Source organism: Sminthopsis crassicaudata, chromosome 2, assembly GCF_048593235.1.
Source record: "Sminthopsis crassicaudata isolate SCR6 chromosome 2, ASM4859323v1, whole genome shotgun sequence".
NCBI lineage: Eukaryota > Metazoa > Chordata > Mammalia > Dasyuromorphia > Dasyuridae > Sminthopsis > Sminthopsis crassicaudata.
Genome location: NC_133618.1, coordinates 250,311,246 through 250,338,742, shown reverse-complemented (window position 1 = coordinate 250,338,742; position 27,497 = coordinate 250,311,246). Strand labels below are relative to the sequence as shown.

The 27,497-nt window shown below is 31.8% G+C and overlaps 1 protein-coding gene across 1 annotated transcript in view; it reads left to right on the top strand.

The window, feature by feature from the left end:
- TAF4 (TATA-box binding protein associated factor 4) overlaps positions 1 to 27,497 on the top strand; it is a 153,219-nt gene that overhangs the window by 95,841 nt on the left and 29,881 nt on the right. The window contains exons 3-4 of the mRNA XM_074288751.1: positions 18,883 to 19,049; positions 22,903 to 23,022. Of these exons, the coding sequence (XP_074144852.1) occupies positions 18,883 to 19,049; positions 22,903 to 23,022 (287 nt within the window). The remainder of the gene's footprint in view (positions 1 to 18,882; positions 19,050 to 22,902; positions 23,023 to 27,497) is intronic.

Below are 27,497 nucleotides of genomic sequence, written 5' to 3'. Positions count from 1 at the left end.
TATTGTGCTGAGTGTAGGGTACACAGAAACAAAAATGAAATATCCCCTGCAATGAGATTATATGTATCAGGAGTATATGACAGGTATTCACATTCATAGAAATATGAAAGAATACAAAAATAACTTTTTCACTAAAATTTTTTATTGATATTTCTTAGTTTTATATAATTTTCAAATTCAGTTATTTTCCTTCCTTTCCTTTACCAAAAAACCAGCTCCTGTAACAAATCACATTCTTTTTTATTTTTTTTAAGTTTTTATTTACCTGATATATGCATGGGTAATTTCACAACATTGATAATTGTCAAACCTTTTGTTCCAACTTTTCCCCTCCCCCCTCCAGATGGCAGGTGGACCAATACATGTTAAATATGTTAAAGTATAAATTCAATACAATATATGTATACATGTCCAAACAGTTGTTTTGCTGTACAAAAAGAATCGGACCTTGAAATAGTGTACAATTAGCCTGTGAAGGAAATCAAAAATGCAGGCAGACAAAAATAGAGGGATTGGGAATTCTATGTAGTGGTTCATAGTCATCTCCCAGAGTTCTTTCACTGGGTGTAGCTGGTTCAGTTCATTATTGTTCTATTGGAACTGATTTGGTTCACCTCATTGTTGAAAATGGCTACATCCATCAGAACTGATTATCATATAGTATTGTTGTTGAAGTATACAATGATCTCCTGGTCCTGCTCATTTCACTCAGTATCAGTTCATATAAGTCTCTCTAGGCCTTTCTGAAATCATCCTGTTGGTTATTTCTTACAGAATAATAATATTCCATAATATTCATATATCACAATTTATTCAGCCATTCTCCAATTGATGAGCATCCACTCAGTTTCCAGTTTCTGGCCACTACAAAGAGGGCTGCCACAAACATTCTTGCACATAACATTCTTTAAGATCTCTTTGGGATATAAGCCCAGTAGTAACACTGCTGGGTCAAAGGGTATGCACAATTTGACCACTTTTTGAACTTAGTTCCAAATTGCTCCCCAGAATGGCTGGATGTATTCACAATTCCACCAACAATGTATCAGTGTCCCTGTTTTCCCACATCCCCTTCAACATTGTGCATTATCTTTCCCTGTCATTCTAGCCAATCTGACAGGTGTGTAGTGGTATCTCAGAATTGTCTTAATTTGCATTTCTCTGATTAATAATGACTTGGAGCATCTTTTCATATGACTAGAAATAGTTTCAATTTCTTCATCTGAGAATTGTCTGTTCATATCCTTTGACCATTTATCAATTGGAGAATGGCTTGATTTCTTATAAATTAGAGTTAGTTCTCTATATATTTTGGAAATGAGGCCTTTATCAGAACCTTTGACTGTAAAAATGTTTTTCCAGTTTGCTGTTTCCCTTCTAATCTTATCTAAATTAGTTTTGTTTGTACAAAAACTTTTCAATTTGATTTAATCAAAGTTTTTTACTTTGTGATCAATAATGATCTCTAGTTCTTCTTTGGACATAAATTCATTCCTCTTCCACAGGTCTGAGAGGTAAACTATCCTATGTTCCTCTAATTTATTTATAATCTCATTCTTTATGCCTAAGTTATGAACCCATTTTGACCTGATTTTGGTGTTAAGTGTGGATCAATGCCTAGTTTCTGCCATATTAATTTCTAATTTTCCCAGCAATTTTTGTCAAACATTGAGTTCTTATCCCAAAAGTTGGGGTCCTTGGGTTTGTCAAACACTAGATTATTAAAGTAATTGATTATTTTGTCCTTTGGACCTAACTTATTCCATTGATCAATTAGTCTATTTCTTAGCCAATACCAAATGGTTTTGGTAACTGCTGCTTTATAAAATAGATCTGGTAGAGGTAGGCCACCTTCATTTGATTTTTTTTTTTTCCATTAATTCCCTTGAAATTCTTGACCTTTTGTTTTTCCATATGAACTTTGTTGTTATTTTTTTCTAGGTCATTAAAATAGTTTTTTGGGAGTCTGATTGGTATAGCGCTAAATAAATATATTACTTTAGGTAGTATTGTCATCTTTATTATATTTGCTCACCTCGTCCTATCCAAGAGCACTTAATATTTTTCCAATTGGTTAGATCAGACTTAATTTATGTGAAAAGTGTTTTGTAGTTTTGCTCATATAGCTTCTGAACAAATCACATTCTTAACATAATTACAATGTGTTTTCCAGGATGGTTTGTGGTATATTTTTCAATGTATAGCCTGCCAGTGGTACATGAGTGTGCCTTTGTTTCTATAATCTCACCAGAGCACCAGTTATTTCTATATTTAATTCAAAGTAATTTTATAATGGAGAAAGTATTAAAACTGGGGTTGGTAGAACTGTGAATAAGGACAACTTTTTTTTTTTTTTGTAAAACCATTTGTAATTATACAGATAAAGTGCCTTAAGTATCCATATAGATACAGACCAAAATTTCAAACTGTATATTCCAAGATAAAATAAAAATGCACATGAGTTAGACATAATTACAACATTTAATTTAAGTCTTCCCAGCTTTCCATAAATAAATTAGGGAAGCACAGGAAATTTTACCTTTCAGATTTATAGATAAAGAAAGAATTTATGACTAACCAAAAGATAGAGAGGATCTTTTGATTAGAAACAAAACCAATGCAATCAGGAAGGACTGAAGGAAAACTAGGAAAAGGTTTTTTTTTTTTTTTTTTTTTGGTAACATGTTTCTCTGATAAAGGCTCCATTTTTTTTTCAAATATATAGGGACCTGAGTAAAATTTATAAAAATAAGAGCCATTCCCCAATTGATAACTAGTCAAAGGATATGAATCGGAAGTTTTCAGAAGAAGAAATCAAAATCATCTATATGTATGTGTGTATGTGTATGAAAAAATGCTCCAAATCATTGATTTGGATATTATTATCAATATTATTGATTAGAGAAATGCAAATTTAAAGGAATTCTTAGTGTATTACCTCACCCTATCAGATTTGCTAACATGATAGAAAAGAAAAATGACAAATACAGGAGGGAATGTAGAAAAAATTGGGGCATTATTGGTGAAGTTGTAAACTAGTCCAACCATTGTGGAAGTAATTTAGAACTATGCTCAAAGGGCTATAAAATTATTCTTACTCTTTGACCTAGAAATATCATTAGTAGATCCATAACCCAAAAAGACCAAAGGAAAAGGATCTATTTGTACAAAATATTTATAGCAATTCTTTTTATGTAGGCAAAGAATTGGTAAGTGAGGGGATGTCCATCAGTTGGAGAGTGCTTAAACAAGTTGTGGTACATGATCATGATGGAATGCTATTGTGCTATAAGAAATGATGAGCAGCGTGATTTATAAAGTGATGCAAAGTGAAATAAGCAGAACAAGGAAAACATTGTAGAAAGTAATAGCAATATTGTAGTGATGGTCATTTGAAAGACAGTTACTCTGATGAATACAGTGATCTAAGACAGTTCCAAAGGACTTATAATGAAAAACTGCTATCCACATCCAAAAAGTTTTGCATAATTATTTTACATGTATAATTGATAGCATATTGCTTTCCTTCTCAGTTGAGTATGGCAGGAAGAGAGGAACTGCAGGGAAGAAGAGAACTCAAAATTTTTTTTAAAAGTTAAAAATAAACAAATTTATTTTTAAAAATCCATACCTTTTGGTTCAAAGATCTCACTAGTAGGGTTACATCCCAAGGAGGAAATAGATAAAAAATAAGAAATATACACCAAAATGTTTATAACAAAAGTTTTTGTTATATTAAAGGATTAGAAACAATGTATGGCTATGATTGGGGGATCCTTTGGGATCCCTATGACAAATTGTGGAATATGAATGGAATAGAATAAATATATAAGAAAAGGCAAGTAGCAATATAGATCTTATGAATTGGTGCAGAATGAAGTAAACAACGCTAGGAAAGCAATATATTTAGTACTACCACAATGTAAACAAAACTGCAAAAAAGAAACATAAATTAAAAGAAAAATATGAGACAATATCCTCACTTCCCCTTTGCAGAGTTGAGAGAGTTATTGTATGTGGTTTTTGCACATATTTCAGACATCTATTAGGTATTGTTTAATTTGAACTAGACAAAGGAGGGAAACAAATTCCAGGAAGGTAGAGAAAGATATTTAGGGGAGAATAGCAAAACAAACTTACTAATCTTGGAGAGTTAAAAGAAAAGAACTAGAATCTAAAGAGTATTCATGACTACTGATTGGCTGAAATAATTATTGTATTCTTAAGAAATGATGAAAGGATTTCCAAGAAAACTGGACAGGACAGGAGAAACTAATACAGAGCGAAATGAGCAGAATCAAGGAAAAAAATGGATTAGGGCTACAATGCCCTAAGTATGAATCAGTTCAGCCCTACAATGCCTATTTTCCCACAATCTCTCCAAAATTGACTATTCCCATTATTTGTTATTTTTCTTAATTTTCTGAATCTGAGGTAAAATATCAGATTTGTTTTGATTTCTTTTATTAGTAATTTGGGCCATTTTTTCTTATGATTATTAATGGTGTGTGATTCTTCTTTTGAAGAGTACTTTTTCAACCTGTGACCACTTATTTATTGAGGAATGTCTTTTTGTATTATATGTTTTTGTTAACTGTTTATATATCTTGGGTACCCAACCCCTATTAGAGATCCCCCCCCCCAATTGACTACTGCCCTTCTTATCTTAGATGCATTATTTTAGTTGTGCAGAAGCCTTTTAATAAAAAAATATTTTACCTTTAAAATTGTGTTTAGATTTTTATTTGTTAAGAAAAATCTCATACCCAGCTTGTATGTTAAGAAAGGTATATTATCTGCTTCTCTTTCTATGTTTTTATGGTATATAATATTTAATACATAGGTGTGTATACATTTATTTCCACAAAAAATTCTTTCTAAGGATCAGTTTCTTCTTTAATTTAAGTCATCTCTCCAGGTCCAGTTGAACTTAGACTTTGTGCCAAGGTCGGGCTCCACCCCTTGTTGTGCTTTTGGGATGAGGGTAGTTGTACCTACTTATTCTTGCTCTAGGTTACCACAGTTCCTGTGTTAACTTCCATCTGGATTAGGGCCCCTGTATTTTTTTTTTTTTTCCTCTTTCATACCTTTCTTCTCCCTTCTATTTATTTTTCCCTCCTCCCTCCAAACTGAAACTTTTATAACAAACATGCTTAGTAAAATAAAACAAATTCGCTGAGTAGCTGTCTAGACTTTTTTGTTTCATTTTGCATATTTAGCCCTTCACCTCTCTGTCAGGAGTTAGGTACCATTCTTTGTCATTGGTCTCTGGAGTCATGGATGGTTAGAGTTTTAAACTTTCAAATTTTTTATATTTACAACTCTTAATAGCATAAATTATTCTCCTGATTATGCTCACTTCATACAATATAAGTTCATATAAGTCTTAGGTTTTTCTGAATCTATCTCCTTCATTATTGCTTATAGCACAATAGTATTCTATTACATTTATATGCCATAGTCTGTTTAATCCTTTCCCAGTTGGACTCCTCTAATTTTTAGTTTTTTGCTGATACAAAAAGAACAGCTATGATTATTTTCTATTTTGTACACAAAACATCTTTTTCTTCCTTGATCTCTTTGAGGTATAGACTTTAGTAATGGATCATAGTGTATGCACATTAGTTTCATTTTGTGCATACTTAGAAATTGCTTTCCAAAATGAATGGACCATGTCACAGAAATACCGACAGTACACCAATGTGCCTGTTTTCCTAGACATTGTAATACATGTCATTTTCCATTTTTTTGTCATTTCATACCTGGAAAGCACTCTGTACACTGTGCTCCTTCCATTTATGGAAGACATCTAGACCAACCCTTTCTTCATATCTCACCTGACTACACTTCTCTGGACTAATCTATCTTAACTTTTTGATGGGCCCTCTGCTCTGATGGTCTCCTCATAACAATTATGTTTTGTGCAAACATCATGATTACTACAGAGATAATTGTGTTAGAGATGCAAAGAGGCTTGCTCATGGTCATACAGTTTATCAAATGGCAAAGCTTGAGTTTTGAACTCAAGTCTTATGGGTTCCCACCCCTTACTGCTCTTTTTTGTTATCTACAACAAATAGAAGCTAAACAAAGCTATTTCTGGAGTTTAGTATAGTGGGAGCACTCTAACTAGCCATATGATATAGCCAGTCCTGCTTCAAATGATTTATGGTACTTAAAATACATATATATATATGTATATATGTGTGGATATATACATATATATATGTATATATATAAATTATTCTGAGGTAAAATTGAAGATTGTGATTTTAATTCACTTATTAAACTACTACATGTAATACATTGTATTTGGAATTCAAAAAGTAATATGAAATAAATATATAAAAAATGGGAACTGCATTGTAGAAAGGTTTAAATGTCAGACTGAAGAATTGAGATTTTATTCCAGTGATACTACTTATCAATAGATAGCAAAATACCTAAATACCAGAGCTAGATATTTTCTAGCATGGAAGTTATTATATATGTTTCTTAGAAATATTAATTTAGCATCAGGGTGGACAGTAGATTGGCAAAGGCAGAGACTGGAAGAGTAGAAATTAAGCAAGGAGACCAATTAGGAGGCAATAGTTTAGACAAATGGTAATAAAGGTCTGAACTAAGATGGTGGCAGTATAAGTTGAGAGAAGATTAATATGAAGCATTTTAGGGATAGGGATAGAGACTATGATTTCAGTAGGGTAGTGAACTTCCAGATTACAAAACTTCTACAAATACACATCATCATTTCTGCAGTTTACAATCTTAGAGAATTGCCTCTAGCCCTTAGAGGTTGGATAATTTGTCCAGGACCACATGTCCAGTTAATTTCAGAGGTGGAACTTTTAAGTCTTTGTGGCTCTAAGACCATTTCTCTATTATCTTCTGTGTCTCTGCTTCTGGAATGTGAGGGAGATGATATGGGAAAAAAAATTGGCAAGATTTACAACTGACTAGATGGATCAAGAAGACTCTGAGTTGTGAACCTGCATGACTGGAAGAATGTTTTGAAGGGAGAGGGAGTACTAGGAAAAAGCAATGAAAGGATATGCACTTTCTGCTAGATTCATTTATAGAAGGCTTTTGATTATAATGTTTTGTGAATAGTTTTCTACTTTGTGGATTCTTTCAGATGTTGTTTTTCCCCTGGATTTTCCCTTTGGTTGCCTAAATTTTGGTCACTTTGATGCTTGTTGCGATTTCTCTTATAGTTGGAAAGGACAGATAGAATATATAGTTTGAAGTGTTCTTAGATCCTTGAAAGTTGCTGGCTAAGTTATAAGGATTTTTTAAGGAAAAATAAACAATAATCAAGTGCTGTGTGGAATTACATGTGTTTAATGTTGAAAGCTTATATGAATAAAGCTACTTTATATAATAGATAAAGGAGAAAATTAATTTAAGCTGCCTTTAGTTGTACTTTAATAACTATAGTAAGTATAGCCATTATTATAAAGATTAAATTATTATCAAAGCAAATGATAAATTTTGTTTTTGCTATATTACATGATTTCTTTTGGATTTAGATTATATGAGAATGATTCATTTCTAACAGATAAGAGTCTCATATGTTGAATGAGATTCTTTCCCAGTGTTTTTGTTATAATGTTTTAATGAATATTAGAATGTGTCCGTTATAAACCATAAAGCTTAAAATACAAAAAAGCAAATACATAATTGGTTAAACATAGATGAAAGAATATTTTAGCCATGTAACTTATTTTTAAAATATACAACTACAGATAAGTAGTTTGTTGTAAGATACAAAATTTTTTGATTTTTCCTGAAGTTAGGGGAACCAGTTTCTTAGTAGATAAGATTTCAGAGAACACAGTATCATTTTGTAATATGATGTTTATCACAAGGTAATGCGGTAACTTTTGACATAGAGTTCAGTCATAATATCCATTACTATGCAATATCACAAAATGTGCCAGTTAATTTGCAGGTTATATTGGAGAAATAGGTTGCTAGGTGGCATAAGAGTGGATTGAGAATTGGGTCTGGATTCAGGAAGACTCATTTTCCTGAGTTTACATGTGGCTTCAGACACTTAATAACTGTGACCCTGGACAAGTCACAGTTAGTTTCCTCATCTGTAAGATGAACTAGAGAAGGAGATGGCAAACCACTTTAATGCCTTTGTCAAGAAAATTCCAGATAGGGTCTTAAAGTGTTGGGTGTATCTGACTTGACTAAAGGACAAGTGTAGAAACAAACTTTTTCTTTCTTCTTGCCTCAGACTATTGACTAGTATTGGCTGATATCTTTTTTTTCTTCTTGACTAGAAGAACGGGTAATCTATTTGCACATTGCTCCTTTAGTTGCCTTTTTGGTTTGCACTGGGAATATGTCTGTGTTGGACCTTCCAGATAATCATATGAAGATGGACTTAGGTACTGTTTGAAAATTGTTTATAGCCATGTATTCAGAAATTACAGGTTACTGCTATATATTTTAAGTTAAGATTATAACAATATAATTTCTCTGGTGTTTCCATTTTTATGGCATGATTTTTCACTAGAGTAGAACATCTAATAGACAGTAATTTTAAAAAAATTATTTATTTTAATTTTATAATTAAAATTTTTTTGACAGTATATATGCATGAATAATTTTTTAATAACATTATCCTTTGTATTCATTTTTCCAAATTTTCCCCTCCCTTCCTCTACTCCCTCCCCTAGATGACAAGCAATCCCATACATTTTACATGTGTTACAGTATAATCTAGATACAATATATGTGTGTAAATCCAATTTTCTTGTTACACGTTAAGTATTAGATTCCGAAGGTTTATAAGTAATCTGGGTAGATAAACAGTAGTGCTAACAATTTAAATTCACTTCCCAGTGTTCCTTCTCTGGGTGTAGTTGTTTCTGTCCATCATTGACCAACTGGAAGTGAGTTGGATCTTCTTTATGTTGAAGATATCCACTTCCATCAGAATACATCCTCATACAGTATTGTTGTTGAAGTGTATAGTGATCTTCTGGTTCTGCTCATTTCACTCAGCATCAGTTCATGTAAGTCTCTCCAAGCCTCTCTCTATTCCTCTTGCTGGTCATTTCTTACAGAGCAATAATATTCCATAACATTCATATACCATAATTTACCCAACCATTCTCCAATTGATGGGCATCCATTCATCTTCCAGTTTCTAGCTACTACAAAAAGAGCTGCCACAAACATTTTGTCACATACAGGTCCCTTTCCCCTTCTTAGTGTTTCTTTGGGATATAAGCCCAATAGCAGCAATGCTGGATCAAAAGAGTATGCACAGTTTGATAACTTTTTGGGCATAGTTCCAAATTGCTCTCCAGAATGGCTGGATTCTTTCACAACTCCACCAGCAATGTATGTGTCCCAGTTTTCCCACATCTCCTCCAACATTCATCATTTTTTGTTTCTGTCATCTTAGCCAATCTGACAGATGTGTAGTGGTATCTCAGAGTTGTCTTAATTTGCATTTCTCTGATCAATAGTGATTTGGAACACTCTTTCATATGAGTAGATATAGTTTAAATTTCATCATCTGAGAATTGTCTGTTTATATCCTTTGACCATTTATCAATTGGAGAATGGTTTGATTTCTTATAAATTAGGGTCAGTTCTCTATATATTTTGGAAATGAGACCTTTATCAGAACCTTTAACTGTAAAAATATTTTCCCAATTTGTTACTTCCCTTCTAATCTTGTTTGCATTAGTATTGTTTGTACAGAAACTTTTTAGTTTGATGTAATCAAAATCTTCTATTTTGTGATCGATAATGATCTCTAGTTCTCCTCTGGTCATAAATTTCTTCCTCCTCCACAGGTCTGAGAGGTAGACTGTTTTCTGTTCCTCTAATCTATTTATGATCTCATTCTTTATGCCTAAATCATGGACCCATTTTGATCTTATCTTGGTATATGGTGTTAAGTGTAGATCCATATCTAATTTCTGCCATACTAATTTCCAGTTTTCCCAACAGTTTTTTTTCAAATAATGAATTTTTATCCCAAATGTTGGTATCTTTGGTTTGTCAAACACTAGATTGCTATAGATGTACCCTTTTTTGTCCTTTGTACCTAATCTGTTCCACTGATCGACTGGTCTATTTCTTAGCCAATACCAAATGGTTTTGGTGACTGCTGCTACATAATATAGCTTTAGATCAGGTACACCTAGACCACCTTCATCTGACTTTTTTTTCCATTAGTTCCCTTGAAATTCTCGACCTTTTATTCTTCCATATGAATTTTGTTGTTATTTTTTCTAGGTCATTGAAATAGTTTCTTGGGAGTCTGATTGGTATAGCACTAAATAAATAGATTAGTTTGGGGAGTATTGTCATCTTTATTATATTTGCTTGGCCTATCCAAGAGCACTGAATGTCTTTCCAATTATTTAAATCTGACTTTATTTTTTGTGGCAAGTGTTTCGTAATTTTGCTCATATAATTCCTGACTTTTCTTTGGTAGATGGATTCCCAAATATTTTGTACTCTCAACATTTATTTGGAATGGAATTTCTCTTTGTATCTCTTACTTTTGCATTTTGTTGGTGATGTATAAAAATGCTCAGGATTTATGTGGATTTATTTGTATCCAGCAACTTTGCTAAAGTTGTGAATTATTTCTAATAATTTTTTATTAGAATCTCTGGGGTTTTCTAAGTATATCATCATAATGGACAGTAATTTTAATGAGTTTAACTTGTTTATAACATTGATTGTTTATCTATTTTGAAGATAATAACTTAAGTGTTACAGTGTTTCAGTGAGACAGAATGTTTGGGTATCAAGAGCTCTGGTCCTAGTATCAGAAGACTAGAGGTTGTTTAAGCTTTTGGAATTTTAGTTATCTCATATGTAAAATGGCGAGTAATATACACTAGCTCTCACATGGTAGTGGAGAACATAATATTTTTTTCAGATTTTCAGGGCCTTCTTTTCTTTTTTAAAAATGTAATATATGCATACATATTTATACAAATATCTTGCTGCACAAGAAAAATCAAATCAAACCAGAAAAAAAAAAAAGAATCAAAATAAAATGCAAGCAAACAATAGAAAGAGTGAAAATTCTATGTTGTGAACCACACTCAGTTCCCACAGTCCTCTCTCTGGGTGTAGATGGCTTTCTTCATCAATAAAGATGAGAGCCATGTCCATCAGAATTGATCATCTTAAAATCTTGTTGTTGCCGTGCATAATGATCTCCTGCTTCTACTCCTGTCACTTAGCATCATAAGTCTCTCCAATCCTCTCTGAAATCATCCTGCTGGTTGTTTCTTACAGAACAATAATATTCCATAACATTCATATACCATACCTTATTCAGCCATTCTCCATTTGATGGGTATCTTATCTATTCAGTTTCCAGTTTCTTGCCACTAAAAAAGGGTTGCCAGAAACATTATTGCTCATGTGGGTCCCTTTCCCTCCTTTAAGATGTCTTTGGGATAGGATATAGGCTCAGTAGAACATTGCTGGATCAAAGGGTATGCACAGTTTGATAACTTCTTGAGCATCATTCCAAATTGCTTTCTAGAATGGTTGGATCCATTCACAGTTCCAACAATATATTAGTGTTCCAGTTTTCCCACATCCCCTCCAACATTTGTCATTATCTTTTCCTGTCATCTTAGCCAATCTGAAAGGTGTGTAGTGGTATTTAGAACAGTCTTAATTTGCATTTATCTAATCAATAATGATTTAAAGTACCTTTTCACATGACTAGAAATAGTTTTAATTTCTTCATCTGAAAATTGGTTGTTCATATCTTTTGACCATTTATCACTTGGAGAATGGCTTGAATTCTTATAAATTTGGGTCAATTCTCTATAAATTTTAAAAATTGGAGAATATAAATTTGAGTAGTAGTTGTCATACCTAAGCAATTAATATTGTTTTACATGCTTAAATCCAAGAAACATTTATTTATTAAATGCAAGGTGCTAGGGGTACAAAGCTGAAATAAGAACCAGACCTTGTTCTGAAGGAGTATATAAACTAATTTAATCTAATATATAAAATGATGAGCTAAAGTCTGTTTCAATAGTATATCATGGTATAGAAATGACCCTGGCTTTTCAAAGGCTTCACCAGCAGAGTATATATATATGGTAGTCGACCAGGCCTTATTAAACAGCTGCTGATGAACAATATGTCTTTTATTCAAGTGCCAGCTTAAGTTAGTTTAAGAAAATTTTATCACCAGAAAGTTGCCATTAGAAAGAATCAGGAGACCAAATTTTGTACAGCACTCTGTTTACTACTAAATTACTATATTATTTATTGTGAGTAGAGCATACAATTTCTTTGTTTCTAGATCATAAGCTTGTAGTGAATTGGGGTATGCCTACCTTGATTTTACCTCATTAAATTAATATGAGACCAGTTAAATGATTGTTTCTATTAATGAAGATAATGCATTTAAATTTAGCTGCCCTGTTGTCATAAACTTCATCATCAGATATAGAAATAATATCGAAGAGTAAAGAGGCAGCACAGTGCATTTCAAAGATGATCTCAGGGCTAAAAATGCTCTTGTATAAGTTTAGTATTTCACCCCTCTGAGTCTTGGTTCCTTTGCTGATAAAATGAGAGAGTTTAATGGCTTCTAAGGATCTTTTCTTGTCTATCTCTATCTGTCTATCGATCTAGTCACAATAACTCATGAAGAATGCCTACCAAGGCATAGAGGAATTTTGATAGTGGAGGGAATGACCATACTGATAACATAATTAATTCCTGAATTATTGAAGTAATATTATTACTTTATAATTTACTACTACTTTTATCATTATATGCCTGTATTTAGTTATGATGCTAAATTAAAGCAGCAGAATCATAGAATTAGATGGAGATGAGAGAACATTCATGGCTCTCTGGCATTTGTCTTTTGGCAGGAGAGATGATGTTCTGATCTTGGCCACCATAATATAGAGAATAATTTCTCCAGGTTAAAAAAAATTTTGCTTTTCCATTCAGAATGAATCTTGTGAACATTTGAGGATAAAGAACAATTGAGGGGATACAAAGAATGGTTAGTGAGTAATTAAAGTAAAAAAGGATAATGATAAGTGGGGGATAACTCTTTAAAGCTTGGTGACTAAGTGAACTGCCAGTTCCCAATTTGCAAAACTGGTTATATGCCAGAATTCTGTAAATTGATTATTTGGAATAAGGAATTTATTTTCCTAGTGAAGAAATGTTATAAATAGTATATGTTTTTAGATAACCTGTTTCTTCTCTCTAGTGTAATTACTTATTTTAAATGAGAAACCTTTTTATAATATTTTAAATTTAAAAACATAATAAAAGGAAATATTCAATTTAATAAGAATTATAAAAATTTTCTTGATAATTTAAATTTTCTTGTTACTTAAGAAAAATGCATCATCATCATCATCACCATTATTTCAGACACTTATACAGTACATAGATTGTTTTACTTGAGATACTAGAGTTATCTCCATTTTACACATGATGAAATTGAGACAAAAAATTTAGGTGACTTGTTCCTGGTGTCACAGATAGTAATTAAGAAAATGAGATTTCAACTCAGACTCCCTGCCTAAGCCTGCTGCTTCTGTCTTAGTCTTGTTTAGACTCACAAGTTATCTGTGTAGGGAACTGTGGGGGAGGAGAGGAGAAGGAAACTTTTCTGAGGAAACTGGATTAACTTTAAAGGGAGAATGGGAAATTGGGTAAAATAATGTTCTGTGGATTTACAGGATACAATAGTTAGAATGCTGAGCTTGGAGTCAAGAAGACTCATCTTCCTGAATTCAAATCTGGTATTTATTAGCTGTATGACTTGGGGCAAATAACTTAACCCTGTGTACCTCAGTTTCTTCATCCGTCAAATGCAACTGAGAAGAAAATAGCAAACTTCTTTGCCAAATGGGTTCATGAAGAGTAAAGCAGGATTGAATAACATGTGTTTGTATATGTATGAGCACCTGAGGACTGGAGATGAAACTGAGCTGATCTGTGAAAAATGAAAAATGGAGCTGGGTGGGAATAGGGTTGGACATGTATGATTATTCTGAGAAGTAAAAAAAAATTATATATTTTTGTAATCACCTGATGGAATTGTTAATTGAAGATAGTGTGCTTATTGTTTTCATTTGTGGTGGCCATATATATATTTATGTATGTATGGCTATGTTGGTGGGAAGAAGGGTAATACGGATTGACTGTGAGATAAAATATGGTTGTTTTTTGGTTGGTTGGTGGGGTTAAAATGATATCTATCTAGTAATTAAGAGTGTATACAATTTGGATATTGCAATCTGGCTATATCTGTAACATCTTAGAACCTACTAAATTTTTTTCTTGCTTCCTCCTTCCTTTTATTCCCATTACCTTTGTATTCTTATCTACCCCGCCCCAATTTTGTCATCCATCTTTTTTCCCCTTTATTATTTTGTGTTTTTGTTCATCACTGTATTTCTCTATTTGCTATTCCCTCTTTTTTCAGTATGTTCTTCTCTCTTAAATCTTTTAACTGGCTATAGTATGTAAAATATTTTCAAATACCTGCTGCTTTTTAAAGTAAAGTTTTCTTTCCGTTAATAATTTGAAGTCGAGGTGCATATACTTCTGGTTGCCTTTCTCTTAGAAAAGGCAAAAGACGGATTTATTAAATTATTTCTTTTTTTGGGGAAAAAAAAATCTTTTGTAGTGTTTGAGTCCTCCACCTCTTAAAAATGTTTTGACATCTTTTTTTTTTTTTTTTTTTTTTAACATCAGCAGGTTGTCTTCCAGTATCTTTTCCTTTCTTCCCTCCCCATCCTAAAGAGACATCCCATATAAAAATAGTGATTTTTTTTAAGACTAAAAAAGAAAAAGAGGGAAAAAAAATCAGCATAGCAGACCAGTATGCTGAAAACGTTAAAAAAAAAATTAATGTCTTATACTAGTGTATCTCCTACTTTGGCAAAGTGGGATGGGAGGATAGGAACATCTTCACATCTTTTTTAGATCCATGCTTATTATTTAAAATTTTGCAACATTCATTCTTTATTTTCTGTCTTTCTCTCTTTGTGACTATGCTTTCTGTTTACATAGTCATAGTGTGCATTGTGTAATATTGTATATGTTGTTATCTTGCCTCTGCTAATTGCATCAATTCACATAGATATTTTCTCATATTTATAATTGTCATTTTTATGCTATAGAAATAATCTATTGTATTCATATACGACAATTTGTTTTGTTATTCCTCCCACTTGTTGGACATCTACTTTGGTTTACATTCTTTGATCTCATGAAAGTTGTTAAAAATAGTTTGGTGGATAGAGGGACTTTCTTTTTACCAGTGACCTCTTTGGGTTATATCTAGAGTAGTGAGATCTCTGGGACATTTTAGGCATTTTATTTACATAATTCCAAATTGCTTTCTAAAGTAATTGTACTAATGTATTAATCACAGCTTCACCAACAGTGAACTAGTGTGCCTGTATTCTAATAAATCCTGGAACACAAACTTCCCATCTTTTTTCTTCTTTGCTAATTTACTGTACTTACAGTTGTTTTGATTTGTGTTTTTCTTATTATTTGTGATTTGGAATATTCTTTCATAGTTGTTAATTGTTTATAATAACTCTTTTGAGAACACTTTGTTTTTATCTTTTAACCATGATTTTTTTTTTCTCTTTAGCAATATCAGTATCTCTTCTTCCATTCTTATTCTTAACCTGGATCAGTGAACTTATTTAAAAAAATATTTTGTTAACTCTATTTCAGCATAATTGGTATCCTTTTTAATCCTATGTAAAATAAATTACATTTAAAAAACATTATTCTGATAGATATCATTTGTCACTGGGGTCCATGACACAAAAAAAAAAGATTAAAAATTTCTGCTGTATAGAAAAAAGGTCCCTTACCTCTGCCTGAATTAAAAAGATAACTAATTATATTAGCTTAAATTGCTTCTAATTGTCCTTTTTTAATTGTGGAGAAAGTAATTTTAAGTGTACAGAATTCTTAATAGAAGTGTCTAGTATTGGTTTCAACAAGAGGAAAGAAAATAGGTAAAATGCATCTAGTCTCTATATTTTATAGTATATGGTTAGTGATGAAATGTTTCATCTTAAATTATTAAGGTAATTTATGTGATCTCAAAATTGTTATATTTTATAACAGTTATGTTTATTTTTAATAGGTTTATGATATAATAGTTTCAATTGATCATGCCAAAATTAATTTCTACTACTTGATAACTTAAATGATTTACAAGTCCTGAATGGTATATCTTTAAAGCAGGGTATTTAATACTATTGGTGATAATTTTCTTAGAATGACATATATACTTGAATTTTTTTTATTAGTGATAGTAATATATTGAAGACATGAGTAGGGAGGAAAGATGTTGCTTACTATATTATTTCATTCCATGGAACAGAACTTCCCAGTTCTGTTTGTGGGCTGATAATTTTTTAATTAAAAATTTCAATTATTAAAATTCTTCAGTGGTAAAAATGTCACAAAATTGGTTACAAAATGAATATATTAATCATTCATTCTTTCTCATTTATATATCTGGATATTTGTGCCTGAGACATTGTAACTTGTGATTTTATTCTCCTAGTATGTCACCAATCTTTTCTTGTTAACCCATAGGCTTATGTAAAAACCCATCTTTTCATTGATATTTTGCTGAAATTTGTCATTTCAACAATAGTCATTACTTGATATGGGTAAATCCAGAAAATTTTAGATAATAATTTCTTTATAATTGTGATTGTAGGTGATTTCATGTATTAAATATTTTGTTAAGTTTCTACAGAACTATTGTTTTACTTTAAAAAAGTTTTTTTTAAACTAAGGTTTATGTATGCAAGCTAACAAAAAGTAGAATGAGAAATCAGCGAATCACAAAAATGAGCTAAATGTTTTTAAGCATTAAACAAAACTTTAATTACAAATTAATAGATTTCACCTAATCATAAGGAAAAGGATATGGCTTTTTGTTGTGTATTTAAACAAATAATAATAAATAATCAAGTAAAGTATGACTACTTTTTTTTTCTCATTTTCTAATCAGAAAATGTGCTGTAATGTATTTGGTTGAAAGACCACATTTTTTCTTGTTAGAAAATTATATTTGAATTCTTATATGATCCATATACAGTGACAAGGATCTTATCAGCATAAACTTAATTATTTCATACTTTACATACAATACTTTAAGTATTTCTTTGCTCATGACATTTTTAAAAGAGATGAAAAATTTTCAATAGAATATAAATTTTTGTGGGAGAATACTATTTTTATTGCATTTTATTTTCTCATATTTGGAAGAGGGGATATGAGGAGGAAAGGAAACAGTTTTAATGAGAGGTAATATTAATTTTTGGATATGAGCTTTTTAATACTTGGAAGAGTCTTTTATTTGTATGATCTATAAAATGTTTAGAAAGAGAAATATTATGTTATGTTATGTTATCTTATACTATAAGATCATCTTATAAAACTTCTAGATTTCTTCAACTTTTATTTGATTGAAGAGGCAGGCCATATAATCTTTAAATAAATTTTTCTAAGTTTACTTTTTTCCTGTGGAGGATGCAATTTCCATTCTTGACTAAAGTGAGGAGAAAGTTGGAGAGTTTGTGTTAAGGTCTATTTTTTTCCTCTTTGGTTTGTCCAGTTGATTTGGATTTGAGTTATCTGTTTCACTGAATTGGAAATGCCTCATTTCCCTGCCTATTTGATTTTTTCAGTTGGAGTGTAACACGATGCTGAGCCATCTGTTGTGGATTCACTTGAGAAAGATTATGACTTTTATAGTTCTCTTCTTGCAGTTTCATTACTAATTTTGTTATGGGAAATTAAGTTTAAAAGTTAGACAATTTTGTTATTGTTTCTAATAGAATTTATGATTTAAATGTCAAATCTGATGGATAGGATTTTCTTTTTTATGATTTAACTAAAGAAATGAGAAACCATACATAAAAACTCATTTTTCTGAATTCTTTTCTGTTAGTTCTTGAGCATTTTCATGTTGGGTATATATACTCAACAATATTCAACTATAAAGATAAGCACCAAACCACATGGCCTTTTCCTAAGAAAAATCAGACATTTGGCACAGAGAGAGCTAGATAGTAGGCCTAAAATAAATTAATACACTGTAACTTTCCCTTCTGTTTTCATTTTGTTTGGATTTCATTGGGCTCTGTCTATGAGGAACTCAAAAGAATTTACTACAGGGATTATATATGTTTTTAACTTTCTTGATAAAGTCAAAGTGGAGGTATAGATGTCTGGAAAAGGAGAAGAAAATATGAGTAAGCTAGTGCAAATTTTGTAAAATCACAAAAGCTTAGAAATGAAAAGGTGATTTTGTTCAACCATTTTATGTTATAAATGAAAAAACTGAGACTAAAAAAAGATAAGTGATTTGCTTAAGTCACTTAACTTAATATCAAAAGTTAGGAGTCTAAGTCTCTTGACTCCTAATCTAGTATTCTTTCTACCATTCTATTACTATTTAGTAGATCAAATTAGGGATGTACTAATTTTAGTAGGCTTTTCACCTAAACAACAAGGAGGATCTTCTTTTGTCTTATTTCTTAGTTTATGTAAATAATGTTAAATGGTCATTTAAATACTGTAACTGTCTGAAAAAACTAATCAAATAAAAATGGAATTTAGAAAGTTAAAATTTTATATTTAAAATCATTTTTAAGAGTTCAGCAAATTTATTCTTTTTAGACATCTCTTTGTCTTTGTGTCTCTGTCTCTGTCTCCCTATTCCGTCTCCACATCCTGATTTGTTAGCTTTGCCTTTGGTAGCCTTCTGATAAAAGTATTTTTTTAAAATCATGTCTGCATTGAAAAGCTACTTTTCTTGATTACACTTTGCTTTTTCTGTAGGTATGGTCCTCATTCGAAGTGAGAATGGACAGTTGTTAATGCTTCCTCAACAGACCTTGGCACAGATGCAGGCACAGGCCCATGCTCAGTCCCAGCCTCAGAATACCATGGCACCACGCCCTGCAACTCCCACAAGTGCCCCTCCTGTTCAGATATCAACTGTGCAGGTGAGTGTACTTAGGATATTTCATTGTTTCCTGTTCATCTTTGTGAAATATCATCTTGATCTCACATTTCTAGTACTGCAAAACATGGCTTCTTTTGTGCTCTTTTAACCTGCACTATCCTTGGCTATGTTTTTCTTCCTAGATTTCTTAAATGATCCAACTCAAAATACTGAATCCTTAAGGATTCAACACAAAATACTGAATTATTTTCCTGACTTATAGAGTATCAGCACAATATTCAGGTTTTCTGATTATTTTCAAATGAGTACCAATTTTCCAAAAACACTTCTTCTAAAAAGTTATTCTCATATTAATTTAGGATCTTGGGACATTTAACTCAAAATTTGTAAGGCTGGTGTAAAGTGGTATCATTGATACATCATGGTACTGTTTTTGGGAATAAACTACAGGGATATTTCCCAGAGTCAGACCTAGCACCTGTTGTGATTCTTTCCTTCCTTTTTTCCTTTTTTGGCTCTGATTCATAAAGCAAGGCTTATTAAACTAGAGGGCTTTTCTGGTCTCACCCCTTTATTTTACAGATGAGGAAACTGAGACACACTGGGGATGTAACTTTTTTATGATCAAAATTTCAGTTATAAGGCTTCTGGGAGGCTATTTAGTTAAATATATACTTGTTGGAAAACTTATGCTAGTTTTTTGTTTGTTTATTTTTTATTTTTATTTTTTAAATATCTTGAATATACCAATGTAGGTTATCCCGGTAGTACTAAGTAGTAGATTTGAAATTCAAACCCAAATCCTCTACTTTAAATGTGATATTATTTCTGTACACCATGCTAAATTAGAGGCGGAATATTCACAAACTATTTTAAAAAGCAGTTCATTTCACTTATTTATTTATAGGTCATTTTATCTCTTTATTGATCATTTGTTTATTAAGTAGGGGTGGAAATACGTGGGAGGAGAGGTTTTAGAGAATGTTAAAGTGTGAGGATGCCCATTACCAATTAAGCAGTAATCAGAACTTAAGATAAAACATCCCTAAAATTAATATGTAAATTAGAAGCAAAGTAAAATTAACAATAATGTGATATTTTTTGCAACTTTTCATGGATAGAATTTGCTTTTGATATATTCAGTATAGATTCTACACTTATAATTTGATGATGATAATTGACATTATTGAAAGAGTGGCAATGATCATAGAAAGTTATACCTTAGAAAGCCAAAGGAGACCCTTGCATGTTGTTCAGATGTTTTTACTGATACTACAGAGCTGTCAAAAGTATGTTTACCCTAGGTAAGTTTTGAAAATTGACTTTGTGCTATTGTCCTTCATAGACTTTGAGCCTTCGCTGTGATACCTATAACTTTTTTTTTTAATTGATTTTTTTTTATTTATAATTTTTTTCACAGTATATATGCATGGGTAATTTTTTTTTTTATAATATTATCCGTTGTATTCATTTTTCCAAATTATCCCCTCCCTTCCTCTACTCCCTCCCCTTGATGACAGGCAGTCCCATACATTTTACATATGTTACAATATAACCTAGATATAATATATGTGTGTAAATACCATTTTCTTGTTACACGTTAAGTATTAGATTCCGAAGGTATAAGTAACCTGGGTAGATAGACAGTAATGCTAACAATTTACATTCACCTCCCAGTGTTCCTTCTCTGGGTGTAGTTGTTTCTGTCCATCATTGATCAACTGGAAGTGAGTTGGATCTTCTTTATGTTGAAGATATCCACTTCCATCAGAATATATCTTCATACAGTATTGTTGTTGAAGTGTATAGTGATCTTCTGGTTCTGCTCATTTCACTCAGCATCAGTTCATGTAAGTCTCTCCAAGCCTCTCTGTATTCATTCTGCTGGTCATTTCTTACAGAGCAATAATATTCCATAACATTCATATACCATAATTTACCCAACCATTCTCCAATTGATGGGCATCCATTCATCTTCCAGTTTCTAGCTACTACAAAAAGCTGCCACAAACATTTTGTCACATACAGGTCCCTTTCCCCTTCTTAGTATTTCTTTGGGATATAAGCCCAATAGCAGCAATGCTGGATCAAAGGGTATGCACAGTTGGATAACTTTTTGGGCACAATTCCAAATTGCTCTCCAGGATGGCTGGATTCTTTCACAACTCCACCAGCAATGTATTAGTGTCCCAGTTTTCCCACATCCCCTCCAACATTCATCATTATTTGTTCCTGTCATCTTAGCCAATCTGAAAGGTGTTTAGTGGGTGATACCTATAACTTATACATACTGAAATATGTGCTCTTGTATTGCAAAACCTAAAATGGTATTTAAAAATGTCATATCCTAGACAGCTACCTATTTTGTCAGTTCCAGTTCTGACTCAAGTTGAGAGTTCTATGTAGAACATCTTCTTAATAGTTATTGTTGACACTTAAGTGGAGTTGGGTAGGTAAATCAACAAATGTTAAAATGTTGTAGCACCAATTATCATTCCAAATCAGGAACTGGGAACCTGGTTTGAGCTATCTGGGAAAAAACATCTTTTAGCTTTTAAAAGTTGGAAAATTTGGCTAGATAGTAATGGCACAGTGGCACAGCCACTTGTAGCTGCTTTAAACATTTAGATCCTGTGGAGTTAACCAAGAACTCCAATTAAATGGAAATTAACTGTTAGTTCATTTTTAATATGTGCTTCTAAATAAGTATGCAAGATTGTATGGATATTTGATTAGCTTCTTGTAGGTTTTATATACAAGAATTAAAATTATGTATGCTCCTTATTGATAAGTATATAAGAATGTTAAAATTCTAAGTTATGATTGATTATTTGGTGGGGGGTCCAAGTTTTTTCCAATGGAACACTTTGTCTTAAGGGGAGATTATATTAAGACATTGTCTCTTTTATAATTTTGATTTGAATTATCTTCTTCTGTTTTGAGATTATTCTAGGTGATTAAAATGGGGATTAGTACAAAACTTAAAACAACTTTTTCTACTACCCGAGCCATATCATTTCAAAGGTGAACAGTGAAATATCCTATTTAAGGGCAAAATGTGTATGTTAATGAGCAGACTTATAAAATATTTCCCATTTTTAATGTTAGGTAACCTAAAATGTTATTTTCCATGGTACAATAATGTTATCCTACATTCCCCTAATAGCATATGTTATTAAATAAAAAGAAATATGAAAGATTTGTAGTCTTGTTTTAGCTGTTGGTTTTATGTTTTATAAACCTATCACACATGTTTTAGCCACCAGCCTTCTTTCAGAAAAGTATCAAAACTGAATCAATAGAAGCTTAAGTATCTTCTGTTAATTGTAGGTTAAGGAAGATTTTAAGTGACTATTTCCCTTGTTTTATGTAATACTTTTAATTCAACAATTTTTTTTTTTTGCTTTAATGCAGTTCTCTAGTTTTATTAACAGTAATTTATTGCAAAACTGACAATTTTCAGACATTTTCACATTTTAAAAATATTCTCTTTATTGTAGGTAAAATGATTTGTGTTTTACATTTGTTAGAATTTATGAAAAAACCTAGATCATGTAGACTCTCTTTTTTTTTTTTTTTTTTTTTTAAAGCAAAATAAGTTTTTGTTTGCCTCTAGAATATTATTGAAATCTTTGAATAGTAGTTAGGTTTGTTTAAATATATAAAGCTATTATTTTAGATAATGATCTCATAATATATATTTAAAGTATTTGGTACTTTATTTGTTATCGAATTGATTTTTTTTTTTTTTTTCATATATTGGTCAAGAGTAACCTATCTCAACTATATATACATTTTAATGCCAGTGCTTAACACCAGCTTTGGAATGTAGCAAATTTTTAACAAGTGTTTGTTGATAGAAATTTTAGAACAATTCTGGTTTCTTTTTTCAGGCTCCTGGAACACCAATTATTGCACGGCAAGTGACACCAACTACCATAATTAAACAAGTGTCTCAGGCACAGACAACGGTACAGCCAACTACAACATTACAACGTTCTCCTGTAGTCCAGGTGAATAGTTAATAAAAATGAAATTGTAATTCTGAATTTAAGAACTCTTTCAAAACAGTAGGTCTTAAAAATGGGTGGGAATGTTAAAGTGATATTTATGATTAATGTCAGTGGTTAGATGTTTCTTAGGCCTCATAAATCTATTATAATAATTGAATACAATTTTATTTTGGGACACAAAGTGGTTGATCCTTTTACTGCTAAAAATTAAAAGTGTTGAGTGAAACATTTTTAAAGTTTTAATCAGCTCTGTGAAAAAGGAGTGATATCTCTATTATATCTAAAATCCTAAATGACTGCAGAAAGAATGAAAGTAAAGTGAAAATTTTTATTCAGGAAATCTGTTCTAAATCACTGGATGCACATCAGACTCAAAAGTAAATAAGAAAAAATTTATTGGCTAACTTATTTTTCTGTCCTGTCTTTCCTTTATCCAGAAGGTACCTAAGTAGTAAAATAAATGATTTTAGTCTATACAAGGATAGTTTTGTTCTATTTAATGAGAAAATATATTGCAGATGGTCTTCATATGTTTTAGCAAAATAAGAATGGGATTGTAGCCACTATAAATTATTTGGTATTATTGGTTTCAGGTAAATTGAATATTAAGGATAATATCAATTAAAATTTGTAGCAAGAATTGATTTTATTAAAGTTTTTAATAAATATTCTTTAAACATACTATTTAAATAGTAAAACATCCTTATCTAATTAGGAAAAAGTTGTTTTCCACTGAAATAAATAGTTTTGATATCTATATTTATAGAAATTAAAATTTTGAATAGCATATTAGATAATCAAATTTAATACTTTCCTAACATTTTGGAAACATTTTTAAAAGACAATTTGAAATATATCACTTAAAATTTTTTATAGAGTCATGAAATCTTGGAATTGGAAGGGATATCAGAAAACATTTAGTTCAACATATACTTCAGCAGGTACTCTATAATATCCCTGAATGGAATTCATTCAGCCTTTCAATTTCTAATGGAAGACCTCTAATGAAGGGGGATTCACTGCTTCTTTAGACAGTTTATTCTATTTTTTGGGTATTTCTAATTATTAGGAAATGTTTCCTCAGATGGAATAGAAATCTACCTTTCTGTATTTACCACATCTTTGTTTAGGTCTTTCCCCTAGGGCCAAACAAATGAATCTCATCTTTTCACATGATAACCCATCAATACTTGAAGAATGCTAACATGTTTCTTCCCTTTCCCCACCAACTCTTTTCTTTGATCTTTATTTGACATGGTTTTAATTTCCCTCAATATCCTTCTTCCCATCTTTTGGAAGTCTTTGTCTTTGTCCCTTTCTAAAATATTCTCTGAACTTAATAAATATTTCAGATGTGGTCTGACTGGGAAAATAACCTATGTTGTTCTTATTAGCCCATCTTTATTAATGTAGCCTGAGATTGCATTAGTTTTTGTGATTATCATATCATACCATTGGTTTATGTTGAGCATGAAGTCCACTCAACAATTGCACACTTTCCCCCATAATAAATAAGTGTTGTTTAGCCACAATTTCCCATGTTACACTTATACAGTTGATTTTTTAAAAAACCCAGGATATTGAAATTCATTCATCAATATTAAATTTCAACTTACTAAATTTGACCCATCTCTTGATTTTTTTTTTTGTTTGTTTCTTGAGTCTTTCTTCCTGTAATTAGCAATTTCCTTCAGTTGTAGATTTGATACATATGCCATCATCAAAATCATTGGTTAAAATTGTTGAGGAATAGGGCAAAAGATAGACTCCTGGGATATTTTATTAGATACTGGTTGACAATATTCTTTGGATTGAGTTGTTCAGCCAGTTTTGAATTCACCTGCGGTTCATATCTTTCATTTGAGTTTATAATGATATTTTAAGAGATTTTTGTTGCCTATTAAAATCTTGGGATATACTATGTCTAAAGCATTCCCATGTTCTAGATCAGTAACTATCCAAAAAAAAAATCAGTCTTAAATTAGTCTGGACTTATACATGATAAAGTCTCCTAGGACCTCTTTTTATAAATGTACAAAAACTAATCCTTTAATTTTTTTTTTTTTTCAGAAATCGGTCAAATTCATTAGTCTATAGTTTGAAAAATCATTTTCCCTGTTTTAAAAAAATGTGACAGGCTTATACCATCTCTCATATTACTTTAATTTTTCTGAGATCACGTGTAGCTTTGCTGTCACATCCATCCACAAATTCTTTCAGTACCTTTATGTTCAGGACTGGTGACTAAACTGATGGGGAAGGGGGGCATGGAGGAGGGAAATGTAGATGTTATCTTATAATCTTCTCAGCTTATCTTGGATTTCATTTCCCTGTCAGCTTTTATTACTTAGAGAAAACAAAAGTAATATGATTGGTTCTTTCATTTCTTTATTGTTTATTATTTTTATCCCATGTATGTTAAATTAGCAACCCTGTCTCTTCTTTGGTCTTCCTCTTGCCCCCAACATAGCTAAGAAGAATCCCTTATTTATTTATTTATTTATTTGTTTGTTTGTTTGTTTGTTTGTTTATTTATTTATTTTTGTTACCCAGAGTGTTTATAGGTTTAAAATTTTTTGGAGGTAAAAATCTTTCTCAGAAGGTTGGTGGGATATTATAAGCAATATCACCTCATAAGACAATGAAATAGGGGAAGGAAAAACGAGTTTACATAAAACTTGGTGAGAGACTCAACTAAGCAAAATCATCCCAAGGGCATTTAAAAGTGAAACTGAAAGGACAACAAAGACAAAAAATGGAAAAGATCTGTGAAGATTTCTATAACAAACTGTTTTCTCCATCAATGACAGTGGAGCCACCACATTTGGACTCTAACATCACAGTCCCTGATGTGCTATAGGAAGAAGTGGAAATGGCACTAAAGAAAACAAAGATGGGAAGATCATCTGGACTGGACCAAGTATACACAAAGGAGGTCTGTGCTGGAGGTGATTCAATTTTGAGTGCATTGAGGGATTAATTCTCAAGGTATCTGAAAAAGGGAAGGATACTAAATGCCTGGAAAAAGTCACAGACCTTATTATTACCCCAAAAAGGCAACTGAGAAAAAATATCAGCAACCACTGACCCATATGACTACTTTTTCACCTCTACAAAATTTTTATGAGATTTTATATAATGAGGGCATCATTGATGAAAGCATGGAAAGGGAATAGGTAGGTTTTGCTAATAATAATCTACAGTAGATCACGTCTTTACAGTTACATAATTGACTGAAAGGTGTAGAGAATATAGTATACCACTGTGCTCATTGTTTGACTATAAAGAAATTGATTTGGTTGAGCAAAACACCACCTTAAAGAATTTCCTTCAATAAAGGGTCTCCTTGCCATTTGTCAAAATCACATAAAATTTTTTGAAAGATATAAGAACAGAAAGAACATTTGGTTTAGCAGATTATTAATAGTAATTCATAGTGATACGTGTGAGGTGATCCTTAAAACCAGTTGATGTATGCTCATCAGAGATATTTGCCACCATCGTGGAGATAGTCCTGCTCATTGTACAGATGGAAGAGGGATTCTCTATAGATGGTGAGGTCCTCCAGATGTTCCTGTTTGAGGATGACATTGTGCTGACTACATCAAGACCTGGAACATTGCCTCCTAAATATGATCTAAAATCACTCTAAAGAGGTCGGCATAATTATCCACACAGGAAAAACCAAGTGGACAAAGAATTTTGCCTATTGTCCATACTATGATATGCATTTCAGTGGACAATCCATAGATCTGGTTCATCAATACATATATCTTGGACACACACAGTGGATGGACAATAAGCTATGCCCAGAATTAAACAGAAGGAGGAAAGCAGGCTGGATTGCCTTTAGGATATGTGTAGCACTTTCATTGATCCCAAGTTTCTTTCTGAAACAAAGGTTACGTTTTTGTTTTTGTTTTTGTTTTTGTTTTTTTGTTGTTTTTTTTTTTAACAACAGTATTCTTTTGGTGATGCTATATACCAAAAGCCAAGGAATACTACAATATTTGAAGAATTAAAATTGAGGGCACCCAAAGGGTTATGGAAAGTTGCATTGCTGGGATGTATAGGCTGCATCTTATTTCCAAGGAAGAATTGCTTAGGAGGAGAGGCATAAAGGATGTCAGCAGGAGATGTATAACTGGAAAAGAAGGTGGGCTGGTCATATAATGAGCACAAGGGATAAGTAAAGGACAGTGTACATATGATGCCAAGAGATCTAGAGGAAGGCCCTAACATATTGGGTGGACCACCCTGTCCTGCCCCTGTGGAGGAAAGACATGGACAAAAGTACCATTGGATGAGAAGGCATGGATGGGTTCTGATCTGCACCACTGGAGGGAGAAATCACATCGATGAGCTCAAAGATCTGTCAGAGGAAAAAAAAAAAAAAGAGTCATTCATCATAAATCTCAGCTTTATTTTAGCATTTCTCACATGCTTATCTGATATTCTTGTGTTCATTACCAGTT